Here is a 23,228-nt window from a genome sequence, read left to right as displayed (position 1 = left end):
ACATTGGAAAATGCTGGAGCGACAGAAATGCAACTGAGAGGGCTGCCCCTTAATGTCTGGGGAGTTCGCTCAGGGAGAGGTGGCAAGTCTAGCAGGAATGAGCAAGGCAGGCCAGACAGACCTGTGGTGTGGCGGGGGGTGGGGGGGGGGAGTAGGCGGTGTCGACAGATGTTGCAGAAGCAGAACAACTAAAGAAGACTCTGGCAAGACCCATGCCGATGCATCTCACCAGTGCCCCAGGGAGGGGTACTTGTTAGTAAACACCAGAACAGCACTCCTGTGATCGTCGAATTTTATTTTTGGCTCTGCATAGATTGGTACTTAGAGGTAAATATTATAAGCCTTTCAATCCACAGTGTGGGCTTAGGTCCAGCTGTTGCTTTTGCTGTCTCTCGAAATAACCCTTTTGGGCGGAACTGAGAAACATCTGAACCAGGTGGGCTCCAGATAGCAATTTGCGTTCAAGAGTCTCATTACCAGGAGAGGAAACCAGGTGAGCAGCTTCAGGGAGAGGGTCCGATTCCCAAATAGAGAGCTGCTCCTGCAGGGTGGGGAGTGGGGCTTTGGGCCGGAGGGCAGGAGGTATGCCATGTGATCATGTGCACATGTTGCTCTTTCCCTCCTTTCTGCATGGCTGGTCATCCTCTTGTCCCTCAAATAGATTTGACACGGGCTGGTTGCTAGTGTAAGGGTATGGTGGGTGTGTGGGCTGAGAAGGGAAGATGAGGGTCAGCAGATGTGATGCTTACAGGAGGTGCTGAAGTTTTGCTCACCTGAACAGGGAATCTTAGTTTGTCCCTTTGGCAAAATATCTTTGACACAGAGGCTGGGTTTCCAGCTGTGCCCAGCAGAGTCAACTTATGTGGCTGAATTCTCAGTGCTTATGTTATGTCCTGTCTTAGTCCATTTGGGCTGATATAACCAAATACTAAAGACTAAGTGACTTACAAGCAAGAGAAATTTATTTCTCACAGCTTTGGAGGCTGGGAAGTCCAAGATAAGGCACCGGTAGAACCTGTGTCTGGTGAGAGCCCACTTCCTGGTACATAGATGGTGGAAGGGGCCAGGGAGCTCTGTGGGGTCTCTCTTATAAAGACACTAATCCCATCCATAGGGCTCCACCCTCATGACCTAATAACCTCCCAAAGCCCCCAACCTCCAAATACCTTGACCTTGAGGGGCAGAATTCAACCTATGAGTTTTGGGGTGACACAAACTGTCAGTCTATGGTGTGTACTCAAAAGGAGTAAATTCTGGCTGAATTTAGGAGCCTGCCATCAAAGTCTATTTCTTTTACTTCTGTGTGTTCTGTTTGCCTCCTTATCACGCGGTCTTTCTGCTAAGCTGGCAGAAAGCCAGACTATTACATAGTCAGTGTTCCCAGCTCCCCTCCCACCAGTGTGACATTCTTATCTAGACCCTGAGTAAGTGAATGCTGAGCTTTCTCCACGCCACAAACACCCCCCCCCCACCCCCCTTCTTTCCATCTTTTTGCTGAGTGTTCCTGGCTCGGTGCTTCCTCTTGGCCCATCTCATTTCCTGAAACACCACTGAAGAGCGTTGCTTATCTTGATGGAGCTTGAGTAGCCCTCCAGGGGCAGCGGAAGTAAGAACAGCAGCACTTTCACATTCAGCCCACATAGAACTGTCCTCCAGGTTTCTGGGAGCCCGGGGATGTGTGACCTGCATTGGGGCTGGAAGAAAAGGCCCTGTGATGGGTTCTCTCTAAGGAGAAGGGGTTTCCACCAGAGAAGAGAAGGAATAGGCGAGTTGTGAGTTCTGGACTGTGGCTGCTGCAGCACCTGGGCCTCTGGCGAGATGCCTGGCAAGAGCTAGGCTGATTGGTCCAATCTTGTCGGCACTCCTCTCACCTGGGAGGCTCCTCTCGGAAAGCGAGATGCCTGTCAACAGCACTGCCGTGTCCTTGGCCAACGTTACCTACATCACCGCGGAGATTCTCATTGGGCTCTCTGCCATAGTGGGCAACGTGCTGGTCATCTGGGTGGTCAAACTGAACCCCAGCCTGCAGACCACCACCTTCTACTTCATTGTCTCCCTAGCCCTGGCTGACATCGCTGTCGGGGTGCTGGTCATGCCTTTGGCCATTGTCATCAGCCTGGGCATCACAATCCACTTTTATAGCTGCCTTCTCATGACCTGCCTGCTGATGATCTTCACCCACGCCTCCATTATGTCCTTGGTAGCCATTGCCGTGGACCGATACCTGCGGGTCAAGCTCACGGTCAGGTAACTTGCTTGAAGAGGGCTGGTGTGGGACAGTGATGGAGGTGCCTGGGAAATGGGTCTACAACGTCCAGGTCTCAGATGTTTTGAGTGGAAACAAATCCAAATTAGCCTCTGAGCTTGAAAGAGGTTCTTTTCACCATTTGATGTGTGAAGGATTTAGCAATGATGAACAGAGACTTGGGAACTAGAAACAGGGGAACATTCCAATCCCCCCATAGACTCCAGGAATACGTGCTTGATATCCTGGGGCGGGGGGATAAAGGTGATAAAAACTCAGTGCCTCTTTAAGTAGTGAAAAGTGCTCTTGGCTTTTAGAAATGATAGAAACATACTAGATGATAAGATAAGCAGAGAGAAAAGAAGAAGAGATAAACTGGTGCTTCTGTTCTTTGCAAATGTAGGCTATTTTAAAGTTATTTTAATTTTGTTTCCTCTTCCATATTGAGAAGGGAACCAAAAACGTTCTCCATTGCGGAGAGTAGTCATTGCGGAGAGTAGTAACAACTTTTCCTGGGACTGTGTAAACAAAACAGACTGCTAAATTTAGAAATCTAATGGCATTGGTTTCTTGTTGCTCCTCTCTTCTCTTGGGAAAAGAGCACGGTGAGGGAGCTACAGACAACTTTTGATACAAAGAAGCCTGGGTTCTAATCCCAGATCTTGAGGTTAGAGTCTCAGTTCCTCATCATGGTGTTAAGATGCTCTGAACTCAGACTTACCTCCATTCCATTTTAGCTCCACTACTTTTAGCTTCTACAAGTTGCTTCACTTGTCTGTTTCATTCTTTTCATCCATAAAATGGGGATGATAATTGCGCCTCCTTCATAAGATCAAATGAGTTAATACACATAAAGTTCTTAGGAAAATGCCGGGCACACAGCCTGTGCTCAGTAAGTGGTAGCTGTACCTGCTATGATTTTCACCATTTCCATCAATAAAATGGAGATTGTCATAAATATCTCCAGTTTATCATGAGATTTCACTGATAGACTATCGAGTACATAGCCAGTACTAAAAATCTGCTTCCTTCTTAAAGTCTGTGTAGAATGTTGTCAAGAAGAATAGTTTAAGGAGAAATGGTGACTTTTGGTTGGAGGAGTCTTTAAGGTCATGGAAGCACATCAATGTGACTTTCGTAGCTCCACGGACTCTAACTCAAACACCAAGTGTGGTGCAAATAGAGAAGCAAGGGCAGACACAAGTAGAGGCAACGTGTGGGAGAGGCAGAGTCTAATTTATGGACAGCAGCACAACAGCCAAAAACAAAACAGAACTAAACTAAACAAAAACAAAAACACCGTGCAGAGCATGGCAGGCAAACATGCTTTGAGCAGGTTATTTCTGCCCAGGTAGGCGATCCCAGGAGACTTTGATAACTCTTACTTCCCAGGAATTGAAGAATTCTTGGGCTGGAAAAGGGGCTGTGAGTTGGGGTATGCAAGCCCCTGACTCTAGACAACGTACTCCTCCTGCATTGTAGATTGTACTTCTTTAGAAAAGTTCCCAGAGAGCTCTGCTGGATTTTTCTCTAATCACCGTCTGCTCACCTTGTCTTCATATCCAGTAGAGTTTAGCTGAAACCACCATAGACTACTAACACTCTCCAGCTCCATCTCCCCCCACCCATTAGCAATTTCTGCTGTGAACTCACTGACTCTCTTTCACTCAAACAGATACAGGCGGGTCACCACTCAAAGAAGAATATGGTTGGCACTGGGCCTTTGCTGGCTGGTGTCTTTCCTGGTAGGATTGACTCCCATGTTTGGCTGGAACATGAAACTGAACTCAGAGTACCACAGAAATCTCACCTTCCTTTCCTGCCAGTTCATTTCTGTCATGAGGATGGACTACATGGTCTATTTCAGCTTCTTCACTTGGATTTTAATTCCACTGGTTGTCATGTGTGCCATCTACCTTGACATCTTCTATATCATCCGGAACAAACTCAATCAGAACTTTTCCAGCTCCAAAGAGACAGGTGCATTTTACGGACGGGAGTTCAAGACAGCCAAGTCTCTGTTTCTGGTTCTTTTCTTGTTTGCTTTGTCCTGGCTGCCTTTATCCATCATCAATTGTATCATCTACTTTGATGGTGAAGTACCGCAAGTTGTGCTGTACTTGGGCATCCTGCTGTCCCACGCTAACTCCATGATGAACCCTATCGTCTATGCTTATAAAATAAAGAAGTTCAAGGAAACCTATCTCTTGATCCTCAAAGCCTGTGTAATCTGCCAGCCCTCTAATTCCTTGGACCCAAGCATTGAGCAGACTTCTGAGTAGCTATTCATGAAAGATGGCTGACCGTCCCATTGACCTTCAGATTCAGCATCAAAGAGCACTTGGGGGCCTATCCACCTGGGCCAAGGGGTATCTCATGTCTTTGATTCCTTCCACTGATGTGGGAAGCATTTGGCTGGCTGCCTTCAATTGTACTACCCTCTTTCTCTTACTACTACCCTCTTTCTCTAGTTCATTTTTTTCTTGTCCTTTTCTAATTTAATTGTCTGGGTGTCTGACTTGAGGACAGTGTTCTAGTGTTGCTACTGCCTGTGTTCCTCCTTCCCAAACAGAAGTCAGTGGAATCGGAAGGATGCCTCATTGACTTACTGACGAAAGGAGCCCAATTGGGCTGGACAGGTACACGATGGTGACTCAGTTCCACTCCATTATGGAACTAAGCAGAGAACCCTACTCTCAGCAAATGCCTGGAAGATGGATGGAATGCAAGGAGTGAACTGAGTTAAAGGGGGACTCAACTTGCTGGATTCGCCTGTAAATAAATGTATTTGAGTAAATAAAAGATGATAGCTAACTGTTGTGTAGCTCTTTGCTGAGGGTCAGGGTCGCTCGGGGCTTGAAGATCCGGCTGGCTGCTCCTGGCACTCCGTCTGCTTCTACCTGATGCCATGTGGTATGTTCACCCGTGTAAATTCTAGGGCCCTCACCCCTGGCCTCAGAACACCCTGCTCCTTTTTCCAAGGCTGATCAGAACATTTGTCAACTTTATGAACCATTCATCAAGTGTTGGAGAAGAAATGATTCTCTCTTGGAGTTGAGTCTTAATCATTTCCTCTGGTATTTGATTATTTATTAGGAATAGTGGGAGTGGGGCAAAAAGAGACACCATATAGTTACCATTTGTTGAGCACTTTCTGTGTACTAACTATTTTGCTTGTGTCTTTTGGTCCTGACAGTCTTTGAGGTACCGTTATTACCATCTCTATTTTGCAGAAGAAAAAACTGAGGCACAAAGGGGTTAAGTAACTCATCCACGATCACACAATTAACAAGCATGAGAGCCAGGATTTCAAGGCAGCCCTGCCTTATGGGAGAACCCAAGATTCTTGCTACGTATCCTTAGACATGCAGAAGGACTTGTAATTTCTACAAAGTCCAATCTTCACTTTATGTACAATTAACAGAATCATGGGTACAAACTATGGTTTGTATACTCAAGGACTGCTGGGGTTTCTGCCTTAGCTGCTGTTGCCAGTCAGGACATGAGACAGGGATAGTGTCCTAGTCACATCACTTAGGCATCGAGTGTGGCTCTGGAAGTTCGAGGTGGCATCTCTGATTTGGGCTACCCAAACTTGCCGCTGTGGGCTGTCACTCCCAAGACAATAAATATATCAACTTGATGAGAGCAGCAAGATGGGAATTTCAGTTACACCACATCAAAGAGGATAAATGTACCGGAAATATTTTTCTTATTAATTCTTAGCCAATCCTGAAAGGTTATCCTGACCCTAATCTTTGGCCAGAGCCTGATAACCATGTTTATCTTATTAACATTTCACTTCAGGGAAATGTCCTTTCTGATTCTTCTCTTGTCACACCAGGAAGAATCAGCACTAGCTGGGATGTTGAGAAACTCGCATGTGCTTCTCCACTAATGCCACACCAAGTTGGTCACCCCACCCACGCACCCACGCACCCACGCACCCACTTCTTGGCGCCATTCACACTCCTATGTTAGAGGCAGAGGACTGCAATGCACCCCCCACCCCGCTCCCTGCCCCCCGCCCCCCCCATTCCTGGACATAGGAGGTATTTTTTTAAATTAACTAATTAATTAATTTTATTTGTTTATTGGCTGTGTTGGGTCTTCATTGCTCCACACGGGCTTTCTCTAGCTGCGGTGAGCAGGGGCTACTCTTCATTGTGGTGTGCGGGCTCCTCATTGCAGTGGCTCCTCTTGTGGAGCACAGGCTCTAGGCACGTGGGCTTCAGTAGTTGCAGCACATGGGCTCAATAGTTGTGGCTCACGGGCTTAGTTGCTTCGTGGCATGTGGGATCTTCCTGGAGCAGGGCTCGAACCTGGGTCTCCAGCATGGGCAGGCAGATTCTTAAGCACTGCACCACCTAGGAAGTCCCAGGAGGGTACTTTTGTCCTGACAAACTTCCCATCAACATTTTGGGGGATCTTTTTTCATTCAAAAAACAAGCTTCCCTGACCTCCAATTTTTTAATGGAATCCCCTTGCTTGATTTCAGCCTTCTCCCCCCGAATTCATTTTCGTGTTTTGTTAAAATGCCCCTCCAGGATGAGGCCCTGGGTTTACTCTGGGGCATTGGGTATTCCTGGCACTCTGTTGTGCCCACGACTCACCTTTGCCCAGTTGGAGACTTGAGGGACGTGTTGGTTATTTCCCTAACCCAGCTGCTATAGCAACACGTGGCATATGCCCTTTTCGGAAACTTGATTTAAAGGGACCACTTCCCTCAAAAGAAACCAGCTGTCTGTCCTGAGTCATTTGGAGTCATCAGACAACCTGTAGCGCCTGAGTTTCAGAAGAATTTTTTTTTTTTCTCCCTTTCTTCTCTTCTGCTCCTTCTCTCTCTTTTCCCTTCTGATAGTCACTGCTTAGCAAACCCACTGAAGGCTTATAGGAAGTTGTATTTTGGGAGCTTGACAGTCAATGAAAATCTCTTGAGCTAAGGGGCTCCACAAGCCCAGAAGAGGCCTTTACAGTGAAGTGTCTTTGGGCGTGAACTCAAAAAAGATGAACCAAGCCTCACTGGTGAGGAGTTGGGCTAGAAGTGGCGAGATCCACCCTGATTTCAGGTTTAGAGATTAATGTCACAGGAGTTTCTCTGAGTCTGTTTCCTGGCTAGCTCTCTTCAGCTAAACATTGTCAAAGGTGGCTATTGGGCTTTCATTTTAAAGGAATAAGGTAAAAAGACCACCCAGACAAAACCGAGGTTTGCGTCCTCCTCTTCTCCATACAGATTCGCTGGAACAAAGATAGATACTGAGTAGCGGGGCTTATTTACCCAATTTTTAAAATCAAGTCAACAATAGAAATAAGCAAAGACCAACCAAATGAGAACAAACAAAGGCTGTTTATTCTGAGCTTTCTGTAGCAAAGGAGTCAGCCCCTGCCTCTTGCTTTTTGGCAGAGATTCAAAGACAGGCAGAAGTGTGGGATAGTTTTATAGAGGAAAAAAAGAAGGCTTCAGGTGGACTCCGACTGGAGACGGTTGGGCCAGAGAGGCTGTAGGCAGGCCGACTAGAAGTGTGGCATCCTCTGTGATGGGTTAGGGGCCATACTTAAGTTTCTCTGGTTGGTCCCTAGTTGGAAGCAGGACAAAAATTAAGGAAGCTACAGGGATTATTGTTTGGCTTTTTTGGATTGTTGCTAGCAATAATGGTCTGACTTCCTGTAAGTCTGGTTTATATCAGGCTGACTTCTGGGCCAGTTACTGTAGATAAGGGGCTGGTTTCCTGGGCTGGTTGTGGCCCAGAGTTCTATTTTTATATACGGTCTGGCCATGGTCCATTTGTGTCTTCAGTTCCTTACAACTAAATGCACCTTTTCCAGAGAAACTCTGCCCTTAGATACTGTACTGGGTATGATGGGAATGAGAAAAGTTAGGCTGCATCTTGCCTCAACCACTCAGACAACATGGCATAATATAAAATCTCTTTGTAAACTCTAAAGCGCGCTACAGTTTTGTGTTATTGTTACTATTGGGGAAGCAGAATCGAGGGATGGAAAGAACATTTTTTTCTTCCTAACTTAGCATCAGCTGATGGCAGCTGTACTAGCTGTGCGAACTTAAATTTAGCAGTAACTTAAACCGAGCCTCAGACTTCCCTGATGGTGCAGTGGTTAAGAATCCGCCTGCCAATGCAGGGGACACGGGTTCGATCCGTGGTCCGGGAAGATCCCACATGCTGTGGAGCAACTAAGCCCGTGCACCACAACTGCTGAGCCTGTGCTCTAGAGCCTGAGAGCCACAACTACTGAGCCCATGCACCACAACTACAGAAGCCTGCGTGCCTAGAGCTTGTGCTCTGCAACAAGAGAAGCCACACCAATGAGAGGCCTGTGCACTGCAATGACGAGTAGCCCCCACTCTCTGCAGCTAGAGAAAACCGCCTCGCAGCAATGAAGACCCAACACAAACAAAAATATATGAAGAAAATAAAGAAAAAGAACTGAGCCTCAATTTTTCTCTTTTGTAAAGTGGGAGACTAGTAAAACTTGTGTCAAAGTTTTGTTTGCTTTTTGCTTTTATTAGGAAAAACTTCACACACACAAAAGTAGAGAGACTAGAATAACGAAGGCTTTTACACCTATTACCCTGCTTTAATAATGATCAACTTACAGCCAACCTTGTTCCATTAATGCCCCCACCAACTTGCCCTACCCAGATTATCTCGAAATTTCGGGCATCAAATTATTTCATCTATAAACATTTCATTTTGGATTTCTAAAAGATATTTTTAAACTTTGGTTTATCCTTATTACCCATTTACCTTCTTATTTATACATCAAATAGAGTGAAAATTAATTCTACCCTTAAGAGGGAGCAGCAGAACTCACAGCACCAAGTAATACTCAGAATACTAATAGACACACCTGTTTATGCTCTGTAACTCCGAGCCCGTCATTTGCTTTAGAATATTACTTTTTCATGTCTTGGGCATTTTCCTGATATCTGTGCCCAATCTCCTTCTGTTGGCACTTTCTTCGGCTTCACGGTGCCATCTCTGAGCAATCCTGAGTGTTCTTAGAGATTGGGACTACTTTAAAAAGCAAGAACCACAATGTCAATATTAATTTTTTTTTGTAAAGAACGTTTTATTTTAGTTTTATTTAATTTTTTTGCTGTGTTGGGTCTTCATTGCTGCATGGGCTCTCTCTAGTTATGGCTAGCGGGGGCTACTCTTCATTGCGGAGTGCAGGCTTCTCATTGCGGTGGCTTCTTGTGTTGTGGAGCATGGGCCCTAGGTGCGCAGGCTTTAGTAGTCTTGACACACGGGCTCAGCAGTTGTGGCCCACGGGCTTAGTTGCTCCGCAGCACGTGGGATCTTCCTGGGCCAGGGCTCGAACCTGTGTCCCCTGCATTGGGAGGCAGATTCTTAACCTCTGCGCCACCAGGGAAGTCCCAATTGATTGCTTTGTAATGAACTACCCCCAAACCTAGAGGCTTACCATGATAGTTCTTTATTATCTCTTGTGGTTTCTATGGGCCAGGAATTTGGGAGCATCTTGGTTGAGTGGGTCATGCTTGAGGTCTCTCACGAGGTTGCTGGATCTGCAGTCATCGGGATGCTTGGTGGTGCTAGAGGATCTACTCCCAATATGGGTCTTACATGTCTGGCCGGTCGGTTCCTTTCCGCATAGGCCTCTCCACAGGTCTGCTTGAGAATCCTCACAACTTCTGCAAGAAAGAAGGAGCAGTGCGACTTCCAAGGTGGAAGTTGCACAGCTTTCATGACCTAGCCTTGGAAGTCATATGCCAACACTTCTGCCGTATCTTATTGATCGCACGGGCCAGCCCTGATGCAGGCTAGGAGGGGATTACATGATGGGATGAGTACCAGGAGCCATCTTAGAGGCTGGCTATGACAATATCATGATCACACCTGGAAGAAATGTAATAATTTCTTAATATCATCAACTATCTAGTCACTGTCCAAATTTCCTCAGTTGTTTCATTCAGTCAGGGTCCATATAAATTCCATATATTGCAACTTTGTCAGTATGTCTCTTAAGCCCCTTTTAACCTGTAGATTCCCACTTCATTTTTTATCCTTTGCAGTTTAATTGTTGAACTCATGAAGGTTTCATGAGGAAAAAATGAGGCAATATAAGCAAAACACCTGACACAAGGCAGGTAAAACAAGTACCCTGATGCAAGCCTGCCGCTGGCCCTTATGCTGACTCAGTGTAAATCAGAGAAAGGCTCTCCTTCCTCAAGGGAGGACATTATTGAAAACCTGGGCAGTCACCCCTGTCCAGCCCTTGATGAGCAGTGCTAGCTCTGGGATGTGATGAGTAAGCATTCAGCTTAAATTCACCAGGGTGGGGACTTCCTAGATGGTGCAGCGGTTAAGAATCCTCCTGCCAGTGCAGGGGACATGGGTTCGATCCCTACTCCAGGAAGATCCCACACGCCACAGAGCAACTAAGTCCATGCGCCACAACTATTGAGCCCCTGTGCTGCAACTACTGAAGCCTGCGTGTAGATCCCGTGCTCCACAACAAGAGAAGCTACCACAATGAAGAGCCCTTGCGCCTCAACGAAGAGTAGCCCCCACTCTCCACAACTAGAGAAAGCCTGTGTGCGGCAACGAAGACCCAACACAGCCAATAAATAAATGAATAAAATACATAAAATAAAAGTTTAAAAAAATAAAATAAATTCACTAGGGTGGTTCCATAATTCTAACTTTAAAAATCAGTGGCCAGGCCATTTGAGTTTCATTAGGAATAAGGGGAAACTTCTGCTGCGCAGATAGATAGCCTTGATTTGTCCCAGGAAAGCTTTCAGGATGTCTCTAGGCTGCAGCCTGGCTGCTGATGCCCCCAAACCCTCACGTTCACCTGCTCACAAGCTCCCACCCTCTAGCCCCATTCCCTGGATGAGGCTGCAGTGTCCACTCAGAAGGCAAGAGAGTTATGAAACTCCTTAACAGGTTTCCTCTCAGCGAAATAGGAATTGGGCCACCAAGAGTGCTGAACAGAGAAGAGGGCTGGCCTTGGATTATACCTGGACCACTGGCAGGGCAGGGCACAGTCGCACAGATGGATGTGTGCCAGTGATGCTGTGTGTGCCCTTCCGAGTGTGCCTTGTGTGCCAGAGTGGGTTTATCTAGGAGGGGGATCTCCACTGCTGTTTTGGGCTCTACCGGGAAGCCCAGAATTTTTTCATATTACTCTATTAAGTAAGTTTACGTCCGCAAATGGCATCCCTCTGATGAGGTACCCATGTGCAGTGCACAACCTGGATACCTGTACATAGCAGCACTTCTTGGATTAACTGATTGGTCCTTCTTTTCTCTGGTCTCTCCAAAGAGGATAAAATCGTCTTAAACTCAAAGATATCTGTTTCCTTTCAACAGATCCAGGATTCTTAAGACCCCTGGGTCCATCTGGTCATCTCAGTTGAAGATTCACTTCCCTCCAGTCATGAGGCTCTTCATTCTGCTCTCTTTGACTGTCTTTTCAGGTAAGAGATGGGGGAGGAACATCTTCAGCCCTCCAAGCTTCCCAGAGACGGTGAATTTTCTTTCCCTTTCCTACCTGGAGTTCTTGCTTATTAGCTCAAACCACCTAAGGAGGGGAATGAGAAAATAAAAGGAGGTGGAAATAGATCTTGTCTAAATTAATCCTTGTTCTTCGATCTGATACAAGGGTTGTGGGGAATTTGAAACCCTTAGCTAAAATGAGGGCTCTGTATTCTCTCTCTCAGTTTGAGTTCCCCTTCCCTTCACGCTTCTCCCCTTAAAAACATTTGCGCTGATATATGAGGACAGGGCTTTGCACTTTCTGTCCATGCCTGACCCGAAAAGATGAGACTCGGAGGACCGGGGTGGCCCCAGCTCTTCCACCCTCCAGCCTTGTGACCTTTGAGAGTCACTGCACCTCTCTCTGGGTCAGCATCCAGGCCAGTAACCTGAGCATCACGTGATCTTTCATACAGGGTCCATATGAGAACAAAGTAGCATATCACGTCAAATGAGATCAAGGATGCGAGCCTGCTTTGTAGGCTGGTCTCACCCACTGTGAGCTACACGTGAGGCAGCATTTGAGGGGGCCCCAGTGCACATCTGGAAGGGTGAGGGTGAGGTGGGCTCTGTTGCCCATCTCAGCCACTGTCAAGCTGGATGTGAAGTACACGAAATGTGTACTTACTATGAAATGTCCTGAGATGACAGTGGTGCCCACACCAGTCTGGTATGGAGGAAACATGAACTTCTTAACCCCTGAGGACAGAACAGAACCTGACGCCTCTGTTTTCAGCTCTATACAGCCAGCAGAAGCCTCCTTATTTTCTCTTTTTTATAATTATTTTTTATTTTTAAAATTCTACTGAATTAGAGTTGATTTACAATGTTGTGATAGTTTCAGGTGCACATCAAAGTGATTCAGTTATACATATACATAATTATATATAACTATATATATATATATATATACACACACATATATTTTTTCCAGATTTTTTCCATTATAGACTTTTACAAGACACTGAATACAGTTCCCTGTGCTATACAGCAGGTCTTTGTTGTTTAGCTATTTAATCTATAGTAGTGTGTATCTGTTAGTACCAAACTCCTAATATATTCCTCCCCCTGCCCTTTTCCCTTTGGTAACCATAAGTTTGTTTTCTATGTCTGTGAGTCTGTTTCTATTTCAAACTGCCTTACTTTCTTTTTGCGGGTGCCAAGGTGGAGTGGGGGGCTAGGGGCAGAGGATCTACTAACAGTAAGACTCAGGCTCTTCAATCCTCCTTCAAGGCAACATGCAAGGCCTCCTAAATTCCTGCAGAGGGGGATATGTATTTTACCCACTCTTAGGCCCGGGAAAAAGTCTTCTCCAGGGATGCTGTAATAGTTTGCTAGGCCTCCTGTAACGACCGCAGACCGTGTGGCTTAAACAACAAGAATTTGTTTCCTTACAGTGATGGAGGCTAGAAGTCCAAGGTCAAGGTGCTGGCAAGTTTGGTTTCTCCTGAGGTCTCTCTCCTTGACTTGCAGAGGGCTGCCTTCTCACTGTGTCTTCACATGGTCATCCCTCTGCTGTCTGTGTCCTAATCTCCCTTTTTATTAGGACATCAGTCAGATTGGATTAGGGCACATTCTAATGACCCCATTTTAACTTAATTACCCCTTTGAAGGCCCTAAATCCAAACATAGTCACATTCTAAAGTACTGGGAGGTTAGCACTTCAATATAGAATTTTTAGGGGGACACTATTCGGTCCATAACAGTTGCCAACCCCAAAACAGGCGAAAATCGGCCTCCAGTGCTTTAATTAATTTTCCTCCAGGGTGCAGGAGCTGCAGTGTGTTTAAAAGAACGATGGTGTTTGTCTGTGTGTATGTTCGCAGATGCTATGGTCATGGATGAAAAGGTCAAGGAAAGCTTTGTGCTGGAAACAGCTTCTGCCACCTGCAACTACGACGCCCACGATAAGGATCACCCCAAATACTGGTGCCGAGGCTATTTCCGGGACTATTGCAACATCATCGCCGTCACACCCAACAGCACTGACCGTGTGGCCCTGAGGGACACAGGAAACCAGCTCATTGTCACTGTGTCCTGTCTGACCAAGGAGGATACAGGCTGGTACTGGTGTGGTCTCCAGCGGGACTTTGCCAGGGATGACATGGATTTTACAGAACTGGCTGTGACCGACAGCAGAAGAGCCCTCGTCAACAATTTTTGGTCTGGGAAAGGTAGGGGGCCTGTCGGGGTCCAGCTGGGGGTGACCCACCTCAGCGGGTGCTAGCTGGTGTGGTAAATACTCATTGAGCACCAGCTGGGGCTCCCTCTAGGGTCTCTGGGGTAACCTGGTCTCTGCGTCCCTCCACAGCAGGGTAGCTGCTGAGGGTGCTGACAGTCAACATGGAATTTGGGGAAGAGAAGGGTGCCTGGGCTGAGGGGTGCTCTTGGAAACTCTCCCCCCACCCCACCCCCTCACAGCCATCTGGCTCATGGAACTTGGGAGGCTCACAGGTGTGACAGCTTTGCCTTGCAGGCTAGAATCTTGAAGATTCGCTTCTTGAGAGGTGACCAAGGCTGTAAAAAGTGGTCCTGGCACCTGGACAAACACCTTCAAAAACTGTCCACTTAAATAATTTCATAATTTACAGGGATACATATCATGGCCCAAGGTGTCAGTGCTTTCTTTTAAGGAGTACAGTTTGCACCAAGAGGCTGCCGGCAGGGTGTGGGTGGAGCAGCCTGGAGGGGCGAGTCTGTCTAAGCCAGTGTGTTGCTCCTTTGGGCCAGGGTGAAGGCATAGGGTCTCCAGATGCTCCCAAAGTCCTTCTGTCCAATGCTGAAAACCTCCCTTCACAGCAGAAAACCTCTCTCAGGCACATTGCTTATGGAAAGCACTACCTTTCTTTTCTTCTTCTTTTTTTCCTCCGATAGCTTCTCATTATTTCCATTTCTAGAAGGGATGTCTTTTTCTAGCACAATCCAGAGTACAATGCCAGAAAGAAAACACACCAGAGGACTTAAGGGAGGCTCTGGGAAGTCTCTTCCTGGTGCTAGAGAGCCTTGCTCACACTTGCCCAAATGGCTATTTGTTCAGCAAGCAACTTACTGAATGTGTGACACCTTTGCACCTACAGTGTTTCTACTTTGTGTGGTTCTGCTTTTACTTAAGTGTGTAGTCTGTCCTGAGTTTTAGGTTCAGGATGAAAGAAGTCCCACCTAAATGTACTCTTTAATTTAAATGAAACACAGACACCCTTCACCCACCCCCCCCGTCTTATCGTAGGAGGCAATGTGTATGGTGACCCTTCTCCCGTTGGGTTTTGGGGGCTGTAAGAAGCACGATGTGGCAATTATGTTACCTACTGATCAGTTCCTCATGGATAGGACTGGCCTCTGGTGCCTCTGGTGGTCCCCTCCTATAGCCTTCAGCCTGGCACTCTCTAACCACGGGCCATATCTAGTCAATACAGAGCCTTTGTGGAAATCTGGATAAGGTACCCCTTCCTCCAGATGCATGGAGCCCAGTGGCAGGGTGATGGTTTGGCAAAGAGAGTATGGGCTGGATTTCAGCCCTGCTTATCCCCTCCACCTTCTGCCCTGTGCAGGGCACATGTATACAGCTGGACCTGACCCAGCAGTCACCCAGGGTGCTCATTCTCTAGAGATTGAGGAAATGACAGGCAGAGGTGCAGAGATGCAGAAAGCAAAGGAAGGGCCTGGGGATGGGCCTTATTTGACTCTCAACAAATTCTTTCTGACACAGAACTATCAGGCAGCAAGAACAGAAGCTGCAGGGCTTCCAAAGTGGTCCACAAGGCAGATCGCTCCAGGTGAGTCATAACTTTAGGAGACAAGTGGACTTTCGGTGGGCAGTAACAACACAGCAGGACGGTGGATTTGCACCCACTACTTTCCAGCCGGGTATTGTCTCTCCTCCTGAACTATCTTCAATGTGACTATTGGCTTTCTTTCAAAAGAATATAGTTTAGGACTCTTGGTCGCAAGCAGCAAAAATGCCCTCTGGCTATTTTAATTAAAGAGGAGACTTTATCCTAAGGAGAGAGCAGTGTCTGATGAAAAGCGAGGGCAGGGATGCGGTCGCCCTCAGAAATGGCAGGAGCCTTGTAGGATTTATCTCCATCTCCAGTCTGCTACGCTTATGTGTGTTTGCTTCCTCTCTCTCCCCCTGCCCTTTTATATTTCATCTTTGCCATGGGAGAAGAGAATTCATTTCTAGCTGTGAGTTTATTTTTCCCCTGTTCAAGAGAGTCGCCAGCCTGAGACTACATCCTCCCACTCCCAGTCCCATGTTAGTTTCCCAGGAGGGGGCTGGGCCCAGCTTGGTCAGACACCACCCACCCCAGGTCCAATCAAGTGTGGTCTGGAGGAGACGGGGCGCTCTAAAGGAATCTGGGTTGCCAGGTGCTGCTGGAACTGGGTGGGAGCAGGGGCAGGGAGAGGGGATGGGACCCAGAAAAGGGGATGCTGAGCAGAGAACCAAAAGGTGGTTTCTTCCAAGGCACATGGGTGCTGTCTGTGATTCCTTCCAGGATGTCCATTCTCATCATTTGCGTACTGATCACGGGCTTGGGGATCATCTCTATAATCAGTCACTTGTCCAGAAGGAGGAGAAGTCAAAGGAATAGAAGGGGTAGGTAGCGCTTTGAGGGGGTGGGCAGGAACTGGGGAAAATGAAAGGGGTCAAGGACCAGCTCTCAAAAGGGGGAATGTGACCTTCCCCTTGTTGCCTGGACCCCTGGAATCCCGTGCAGCCTGCCCAGGGGCTGGGGGCCCTTCTGCTTCATGGTGACAAAGGCGCCCTGAGAGGTGGCAGAGAGAGCACTGTAGCCCTCGTAAGTGGGGGGGTGGGTGTAGACCAGGGGAGAGGGAGGCTGAGACATCAGAGGAGCTTCTGGGGCCCCTGGGTAAGCAGGCATAGAAGGTTCTCCTTGAGAAGGAGGGTCAGGAGTGGAAGGGGACAGGCCCAAGGCACAGCCTTGAGCCATGGTAGGAGTGGCCTTTCAATTTTGTGCCTCCTTCTGCCCTTGGGCAATCGCAGGTAAAGGCTTAGCTAGAAGCCAGAAAAGCAACCAAGCTTCTTCTGTGATCCCCACACCTCTGGTAAGTTCTCTCCTTGGTTCTTCTATCCTGGGCCCTGTGCCCACCGCTCCCTGATCTGCAGGGCTCCCGGATCCTAAACAGAAGAACTTTGCTCAGAAGGGTCTGTGTGGATCTGCCCACCTTACCTTTGGGGCAGCATCAGAAAAGCCAAAATCCTCAAGGCCACTATATGGTGAATTGGCTAACTTCTCAAGTGGACACAGGGTACCGAGAGCATCAGACACACGTGCTACTGTTTGGCTAATAGGTTTTTTTTTTATGCTCAGAAGCCACAGAAATACCTTGGGCAATGGAGAGACTGTAGGCATAATTACAAAACAGACTCCAACCTCCTCTGGGTATGGAAATGTAGAAAACATTTTAGAGAATAAGAGAACACAAACAAAACCAGAAGCACCTGTTAATGAAACACAAGGGTCTATATCCAGATGAATCTGAAAATTCAAAGCTAAGGCCGTGAGGTCTCCTACTCTCTCTCTGATAATTTGGTCCCGGGGCCACGGCAGGATCCCTAAGAAATCAAAGCAGTGGCTCCCACGGCATTCCTGGCCCTTCGCCGTCTAAGAGCTGTGGGAACTGTGGAGAGGCAGACAGAGCAACAGCTTGCTTGATTTTGCCCAAGACCACTCCCCTGGGGACACAATTAGAGTCTAGGTTTTTGCAAAAACCACTGTCACTTCTGTAAGGCATGACCTTGGGCAACTTATTACTTCTCCAGGCCTGTTTTCTTCTCTATAAATTGAGGACCCCATATTCCCCAGGATTTTTTATCCATTCATTCACTCACTCACTCACTCATTCAATAAACAAGGACCATGCCAGGTTCTGGGATACACAGCTGAGTCAAAAAAAACAGCATCTGTCTTCATGGAGCTTGAAATGTAGTGTGGGAGGTAGGCAAACCATCTCAGACACACACACACACACACACACACACACACACACACGAAATTGTCAACTACAGTATGTACTCTAAAGGAGAGATGCATGGTGCTATGAAAGTTGAAGCAATGGAACCCAATCCTATTCCTTTTTAGCAAGGAGTTGTACAACCTGGTTTAGCCATGGCCTGCTTCCTTACACTCAGGCAATGGGAACCTGGCAGCTGGAATCAGGGTCCCTTCTGGGCTCTGAAGGAGGCCAGCTGCTTTCATGTTACCAGAGCTTGGTGAGAGGTGAACGCAGGCCCCACGCACCAAGCTTTCCTGCTGACTGACTGATGACCTTTGAAGTCATGATGTCTGATTTCTGCCCTGAAAACAAACTTTGCTGTTTAGTCCCCACGAAACTCCCATGACACAGTTTGCCTCTTTTGCTGCAGAAACACCCAGCAGATGTAAACAGCAAATTTCAACTCAATTTTCCTTTTCTATTTCCAACAAAGTAGACAACTCTTTGAAGCCCCTCCCATGTGTCCTGACTCCAAAGGCAATGGCTCATACTGAACAGATGGGACTGAAGATTTCTTTTTATTTAGTTCATAAATAAAATGATGCTACAATAGAATCGCCATGACAACCGGCCCACATCTTGGGGACTGATTCTGATCTCAGGCGTTCTCAAGGCCCCTCTAACCACCAGCGATCATTTGCAGCTAGGTAAGAACAGTGGCAGCCAGAGAGGCTGTGCTAGGCCATGCCTGAGCAAGGCCACAGTCAGATAACATCTCAAGATCTTAGTTCTCACGCACTCGGCTAGTCAGCAGTGAAGAAGAGTGTCAGATCTTGGTCAAGGGGCCAGGAGATCACTTGTGTTTTATTTCTTAGCCAATAAATTTCTGACCCAGTGTTGAATCAACTCCAAGGTATGACTAACTTCTCTTAGGATATCACTGGGAAAGTAGTTCTGGAAAAGTTTCTTTTAAAATATAATATTCCAATTTACTTTTGAATTGACATTACATGTTGTTCTACCCAAAGAAAGGGAGAGAGCCTAACTCAGGGGTTCTCTGATTCTCTTGGCTCAAAGACTGTCCTGTATGGGAAACTGCCACCAGACTGAATAGATGCTGCTTCTGATCAGTGAGAAACCAAGGTGTGATAAATTGAAAGAAATATTCATTCACATCAGGAAACACAATCAAGACGGGAGCATCAGCAGTTATGGGTGCAAGTGAGGGGATATTTTCTTCAATGCCAGAATTACCCAAACTCTTAGCTTCCACCTGCACGTCTGCACCCTCTCTCCCCATAGAGTGTGTCTCCTGCTACCTCAGACCCTGGGGTCTCCCCACCACTGCCTCTGCTGCCCTCATAGAAACTCTGCTCTTCTAGTCCCTCCTGATAGGGTGCTGGCCAGTCTCCACGCTCAGCACACTCAGTGGCCCTCTGGTCTGAGCAGGGCTGGGACAGGGCTCTGCACATGCGCTGCACATTTAGGTCCAGGCTCTCACAGAGTCTTTTATGAACACAGTTCCTTCAGCTTCCACCCTAAGCCCTCTGTCTGTAGAGAGGGAACCCAAAGCGACTCAACACCCTGATGGGAAGAGGAGGGAGTGTGGAGGCCACCCCGTTGCTGCCATCCTCCACGTTCCCACACAGCTGGTCCTCCTCCCTCCCAGACTCTCAGATCAAACAACATCAAAAGTGCTATCTTTCCCCTCAGCTGCAAAACAACCGCAATCCTTCCCCTGTGGCCATGTGTTGAACTTGCATAAAGAAGCCATTAACCCACTGGTTCTGCAAATAGCAATCCAGTCTGGGCTGGGTGGGTTAGGACATCCTACTACACAAGGCAAGATAGTAGACATCAATCTTCCACGACAGATGAAGACATCCAGAGGGGTCATGGAAGATGTATACTTACCTATCTGGAAAACTATTTCCCTTGAGAATCCTACAGGTTTGTTCTGGTTCCATGATTCAGGGTGCACAGCCTTTTTTCTTCCCATACCTAGCGGACTTGAATCTGTGGTCAATTATTTAATTACTCATTTCATCTTCCAGCAAGGCTAGTTGCACGCCAGTTTTCATGATGGAGAGACCAAAAAACCAAGACTTTGTAAATACAGGGCTGTGCTGTTAAAAATGGGAAACTTCAAGAAAACAGAGGGAAGAGCAATTACTCTGATATTTCATGTGTTGGGTGGCCATAGGATGATGCTTACGCCTGCTCTTGAAGCTGTTCATAGGGTACCGATCCTGAACTGGAAAGCTGATGTGGCTTCTAGCTTCAGGGTTGGTAGAATTGTTTGATGTCAGCTGAATCTAAGTCCTCCCCACAGGGGCATCCCCCAGCCAGCCAGGGGAGAAGGGCATTCCTGGTGCTCTGCTGCCCTCGTGTGGCTGGCCACACTGCAGTGCCGCCATCTCTTTCCAAGGCTGTTTCCCTAAGCTTTCTCCTAGACCTGTCAGCTCCCACAGAGGGCCCCCTCCTTGATCAACTCTCTCTTCCTCTGTCTTCCCCTCAAAACCCAGCTGTCAGGAGCAGCTGCTCCATCTCAGAGTGAACATGCTCTCTCAAACACATCACCTGACTTTACCTTTCTAGTTTCTCTGCCACTATACGTGCTCTGAGACAACTTGGTGTGGAGGCAAGATGCAAGGAATTGGAAGTCAGAAGATTTGATTTAAATTTTGTTCTGCCACTTACTAGTGGGAGACATTGGGTAAATTATGTCATCTCTTTAAACTTTAATTTCCTTACCTTGATTTTCAAAAATATTATTTACTGTGTTTTTAAGAGAGATTTGTGCAGGATGCTTCCCTCCCTGTGGACTGAGCTCCACCGGAGGGACGTTCCTCAGTGATGCCCCAGCAGAGGTGGTGTGACCTGTCTGATGAGAGGATCTGCGGATAGGAACCAGGCGTGCCTATTCTGCCCTTCCTCTTCATTTTTTAATCTCTTGGATGCAACTTTCAAAAAGCACATGGTGTTTTCTGCAACTCCTGGGGGCAGCTGAGCTGCTGTTCGGGTTGCCTGGAGGGGTGGGGAGTTCAGGGTTCTGAAGCCCACGTCTCTGCAGCTATGGTTTATGCTTATATTCTCCTATGTTGGTAATAAAGATGCTACTTTGTTTTCCATCTGCTGAGTCCTCTTATTTCTCAGGTGGTCTAGAATTCAGGTGGGGAATGTGAATACTAGGTATTGGGCTCCCTGAAAATCCTCAACAAGGTAGATGAAGAACTTCAAAAGTTACACAAAGGTTTTTAAGGGAAAGAATACCTCCTCCCATCCCTGCCCCTCAGTTATCAAGTTCCCCTCCCCAGGCGCAATTACTAAGATCAGTTAGTGGTGTTTTCTTCCAGAGACAGACTAAATAAATGTAAACACAGGTGCAAATTCAGTAATACTGTGTAACAGTGTGAACATAGGCGAGTTGTTTGACCTCTCTATGCCTCCATTTTTGTATCTAAAATGAGAATAAGGGACATCCCTGGTGGTCCAGTGATAAAGAATCCGCCTTGCAATGCAGGGGACACAGGTTTGATCCCTGTTCGGGGAACTAAGATCCCACATGCCACGGGGCAACTAAGCCCATGTTCCGCAACTTGAGAGCCCACGTGCCTCACACTACAGGGCCCACGTGCTCTGGAGTCTGCGAGCTACAATTACAGAGCCCATGTGCTCTGGAGCCTGTGCGCCACAAGTAGAGAGAAAAAACCCGCACACCACAACTAGAGAGGAGCCTGAGTGCGGCAACGAAAGATCCCGCATGCCACAATGAAGATCCCGTGTGCCGTAACTAAGACCCAACACAGCCAAAAAATAATAAGATAAAATTTAAAAAGAATTAGTTACAAAAACAACATTATAAGAAAGTAAAATGAGAATAATAATAACTGTAACCTCTTAGTGTTTTGTGGGGATTCCATGAACACATGCCAAGCACTCAGAATAGTGTTTGGAGTATAACAAGCCTCACTAGGCTTTAGTCAGTTTGACGAATGCTGCAATTCAAATTACACAGGTGACTTCCAACATGTTTAAGTAGGATACATGCTTAGAAATAGAATTTAAAATGTTGTTAGCTCTTGCCAAAATGCCTTTCACAGTAGTTGCATCAACTCACTCTCCCACCAGTAGTGTATGTATATCTTAAATTCCCCCACAAGTTTGCCCAGTTTGTTAGCAACGTGTTTGAATTTTGCTAATCTTATTGACGAAAAGTATTATCTAATTGTAGTTCTAATTATGATTTCTCTTATTATGAGTAAAGTTGAGTTTTCTCTTCATATGTTTAAAGCCATTTATATTTCCTTTTCTGTGAATAGCTCAACCTTATCCATTGTCCTTTTTCTTTTCTATTGAGTTGTTGATTTTTTTCCCTGTTGATTTATAGGAATTCTTAATATATTAAGAAAATCAGCCCTTTGTCTACAACGTACTCTGCAAGTATTTTCCCAGTGTGTCATTTGTCTTTTGAATGTTACTTTGTAAGTCAAGTTAATCAATCTTTTCTGGTTTATTGACCCTGTGTCATACATTCAAAGACATGCTCCACACTGTTTTAAAAGTTCTCCCATATTTTCTTCTAGTACTTTTATTATTTTTTTAGTTAAATTTTTGACACATCTGAAATTTTAATATAAGGAGTAAGATATAGATCTAATCTTATTTTCATCTACATGGTTACCTAATTGTCTCAACACCTTTTACAAATAAACTAATTTCCCCCAAATGATTTGACAGGTCATCTTCCTCATACTCTAAATTTCCTCATGTAGTTTTTGATCTATTTTTGGTCTTTCTATTTTATCCCTTTATTTATTCATGAACCAGTAACATGTTTTAATTAGCCATTCTTAAGAAAACAGTACTTTTAGTTAGCTGTTAAGGCCAGCCTTTCCACATTTTATTTGCTTATCTTTATGAATTTTTCTAGTTTTGCTTTCTTGTTTATTTATTACATAGGAGAGTTAGAATAATCTTTCCTAGTAAAAAATTTTTACTAGGATTGTCTATGGGGTTATCCATTGGGATAACCATTGGCAGGGTTGGCTAACATTTAGATTACTCTTTAGTTCCCATATAGTGTTATGTGTATGTCTTATGCTATAGCAAGGAGATGGACATCCACATTTGAATAGTGCTTTAGCCAATAGGGACCTTGTACTTGTGTCAAGCTCTGGGATGTACAGAGTATTTACATATATGATATTTCATTTATTCTTACACTAAGAAATAAGTGTTATTAGTTCTGTTCTCAAGATGAGGAAATTGAAGCTTCAAAAGTTTTACATACTTGCCCCGATGAATGAATGCAGCTAGTTAGTGGCAGAGTTTGAGACCTGTGCCTCAATCAATCCTGAGTTAGTTCCAGAGTACTATCACCTCCATTAGGCTTTTCTGGCTGTGAATGAGCTCTGCACCTCTGGAGGTGATAGGGAAAGACTCATCAATGATGGAGAAGGAGCCAGCATTGCAGACAGTTTGCTTTTATTTGTAATCCTCTC

At 46.2% G+C, this 23,228-nt stretch overlaps 1 protein-coding gene across 2 annotated transcripts; it reads left to right on the top strand.

Moving 5' to 3' along the window:
- Window positions 1-1,574: 1,574 nt before the first annotated feature.
- ADORA3 (adenosine A3 receptor) lies at window positions 1,575-18,348 on the top strand. Of its 2 annotated transcripts, XM_057745224.1 has the most exons (7): window positions 1,602-2,247; window positions 11,605-11,711; window positions 13,596-13,943; window positions 15,476-15,542; window positions 16,263-16,363; window positions 16,772-16,833; window positions 18,218-18,348. In XM_057745224.1, exons 1-7 carry the CDS (start codon window positions 1,898-1,900, stop codon window positions 18,218-18,220), a joined length of 1,038 nt encoding a protein of 345 aa, XP_057601207.1. In that variant the 5' UTR covers window positions 1,602-1,897; the 3' UTR covers window positions 18,221-18,348. The 2 variants fall into 2 exon arrangements, with proteins under 2 accessions (XP_057601216.1, XP_057601207.1); XM_057745233.1 differs by lacking the exons at window positions 11,605-11,711; window positions 13,596-13,943; window positions 15,476-15,542; ... (1 more) ...; window positions 16,772-16,833; window positions 18,218-18,348 and adding an exon at window positions 3,921-5,059 and having other exon boundaries at window positions 1,575-2,247.
- The last annotated feature ends 4,880 nt before the right edge of the window (window positions 18,349-23,228 follow it).

This window comes from Hippopotamus amphibius, chromosome 1 (genome assembly GCF_030028045.1).
Source record: "Hippopotamus amphibius kiboko isolate mHipAmp2 chromosome 1, mHipAmp2.hap2, whole genome shotgun sequence".
Taxonomy (NCBI): domain Eukaryota; kingdom Metazoa; phylum Chordata; class Mammalia; order Artiodactyla; family Hippopotamidae; genus Hippopotamus; species Hippopotamus amphibius.
The sequence above is the reverse complement of the archived record's forward strand: the minus strand, read 5'-3'. Positions and strand labels throughout refer to the sequence as shown.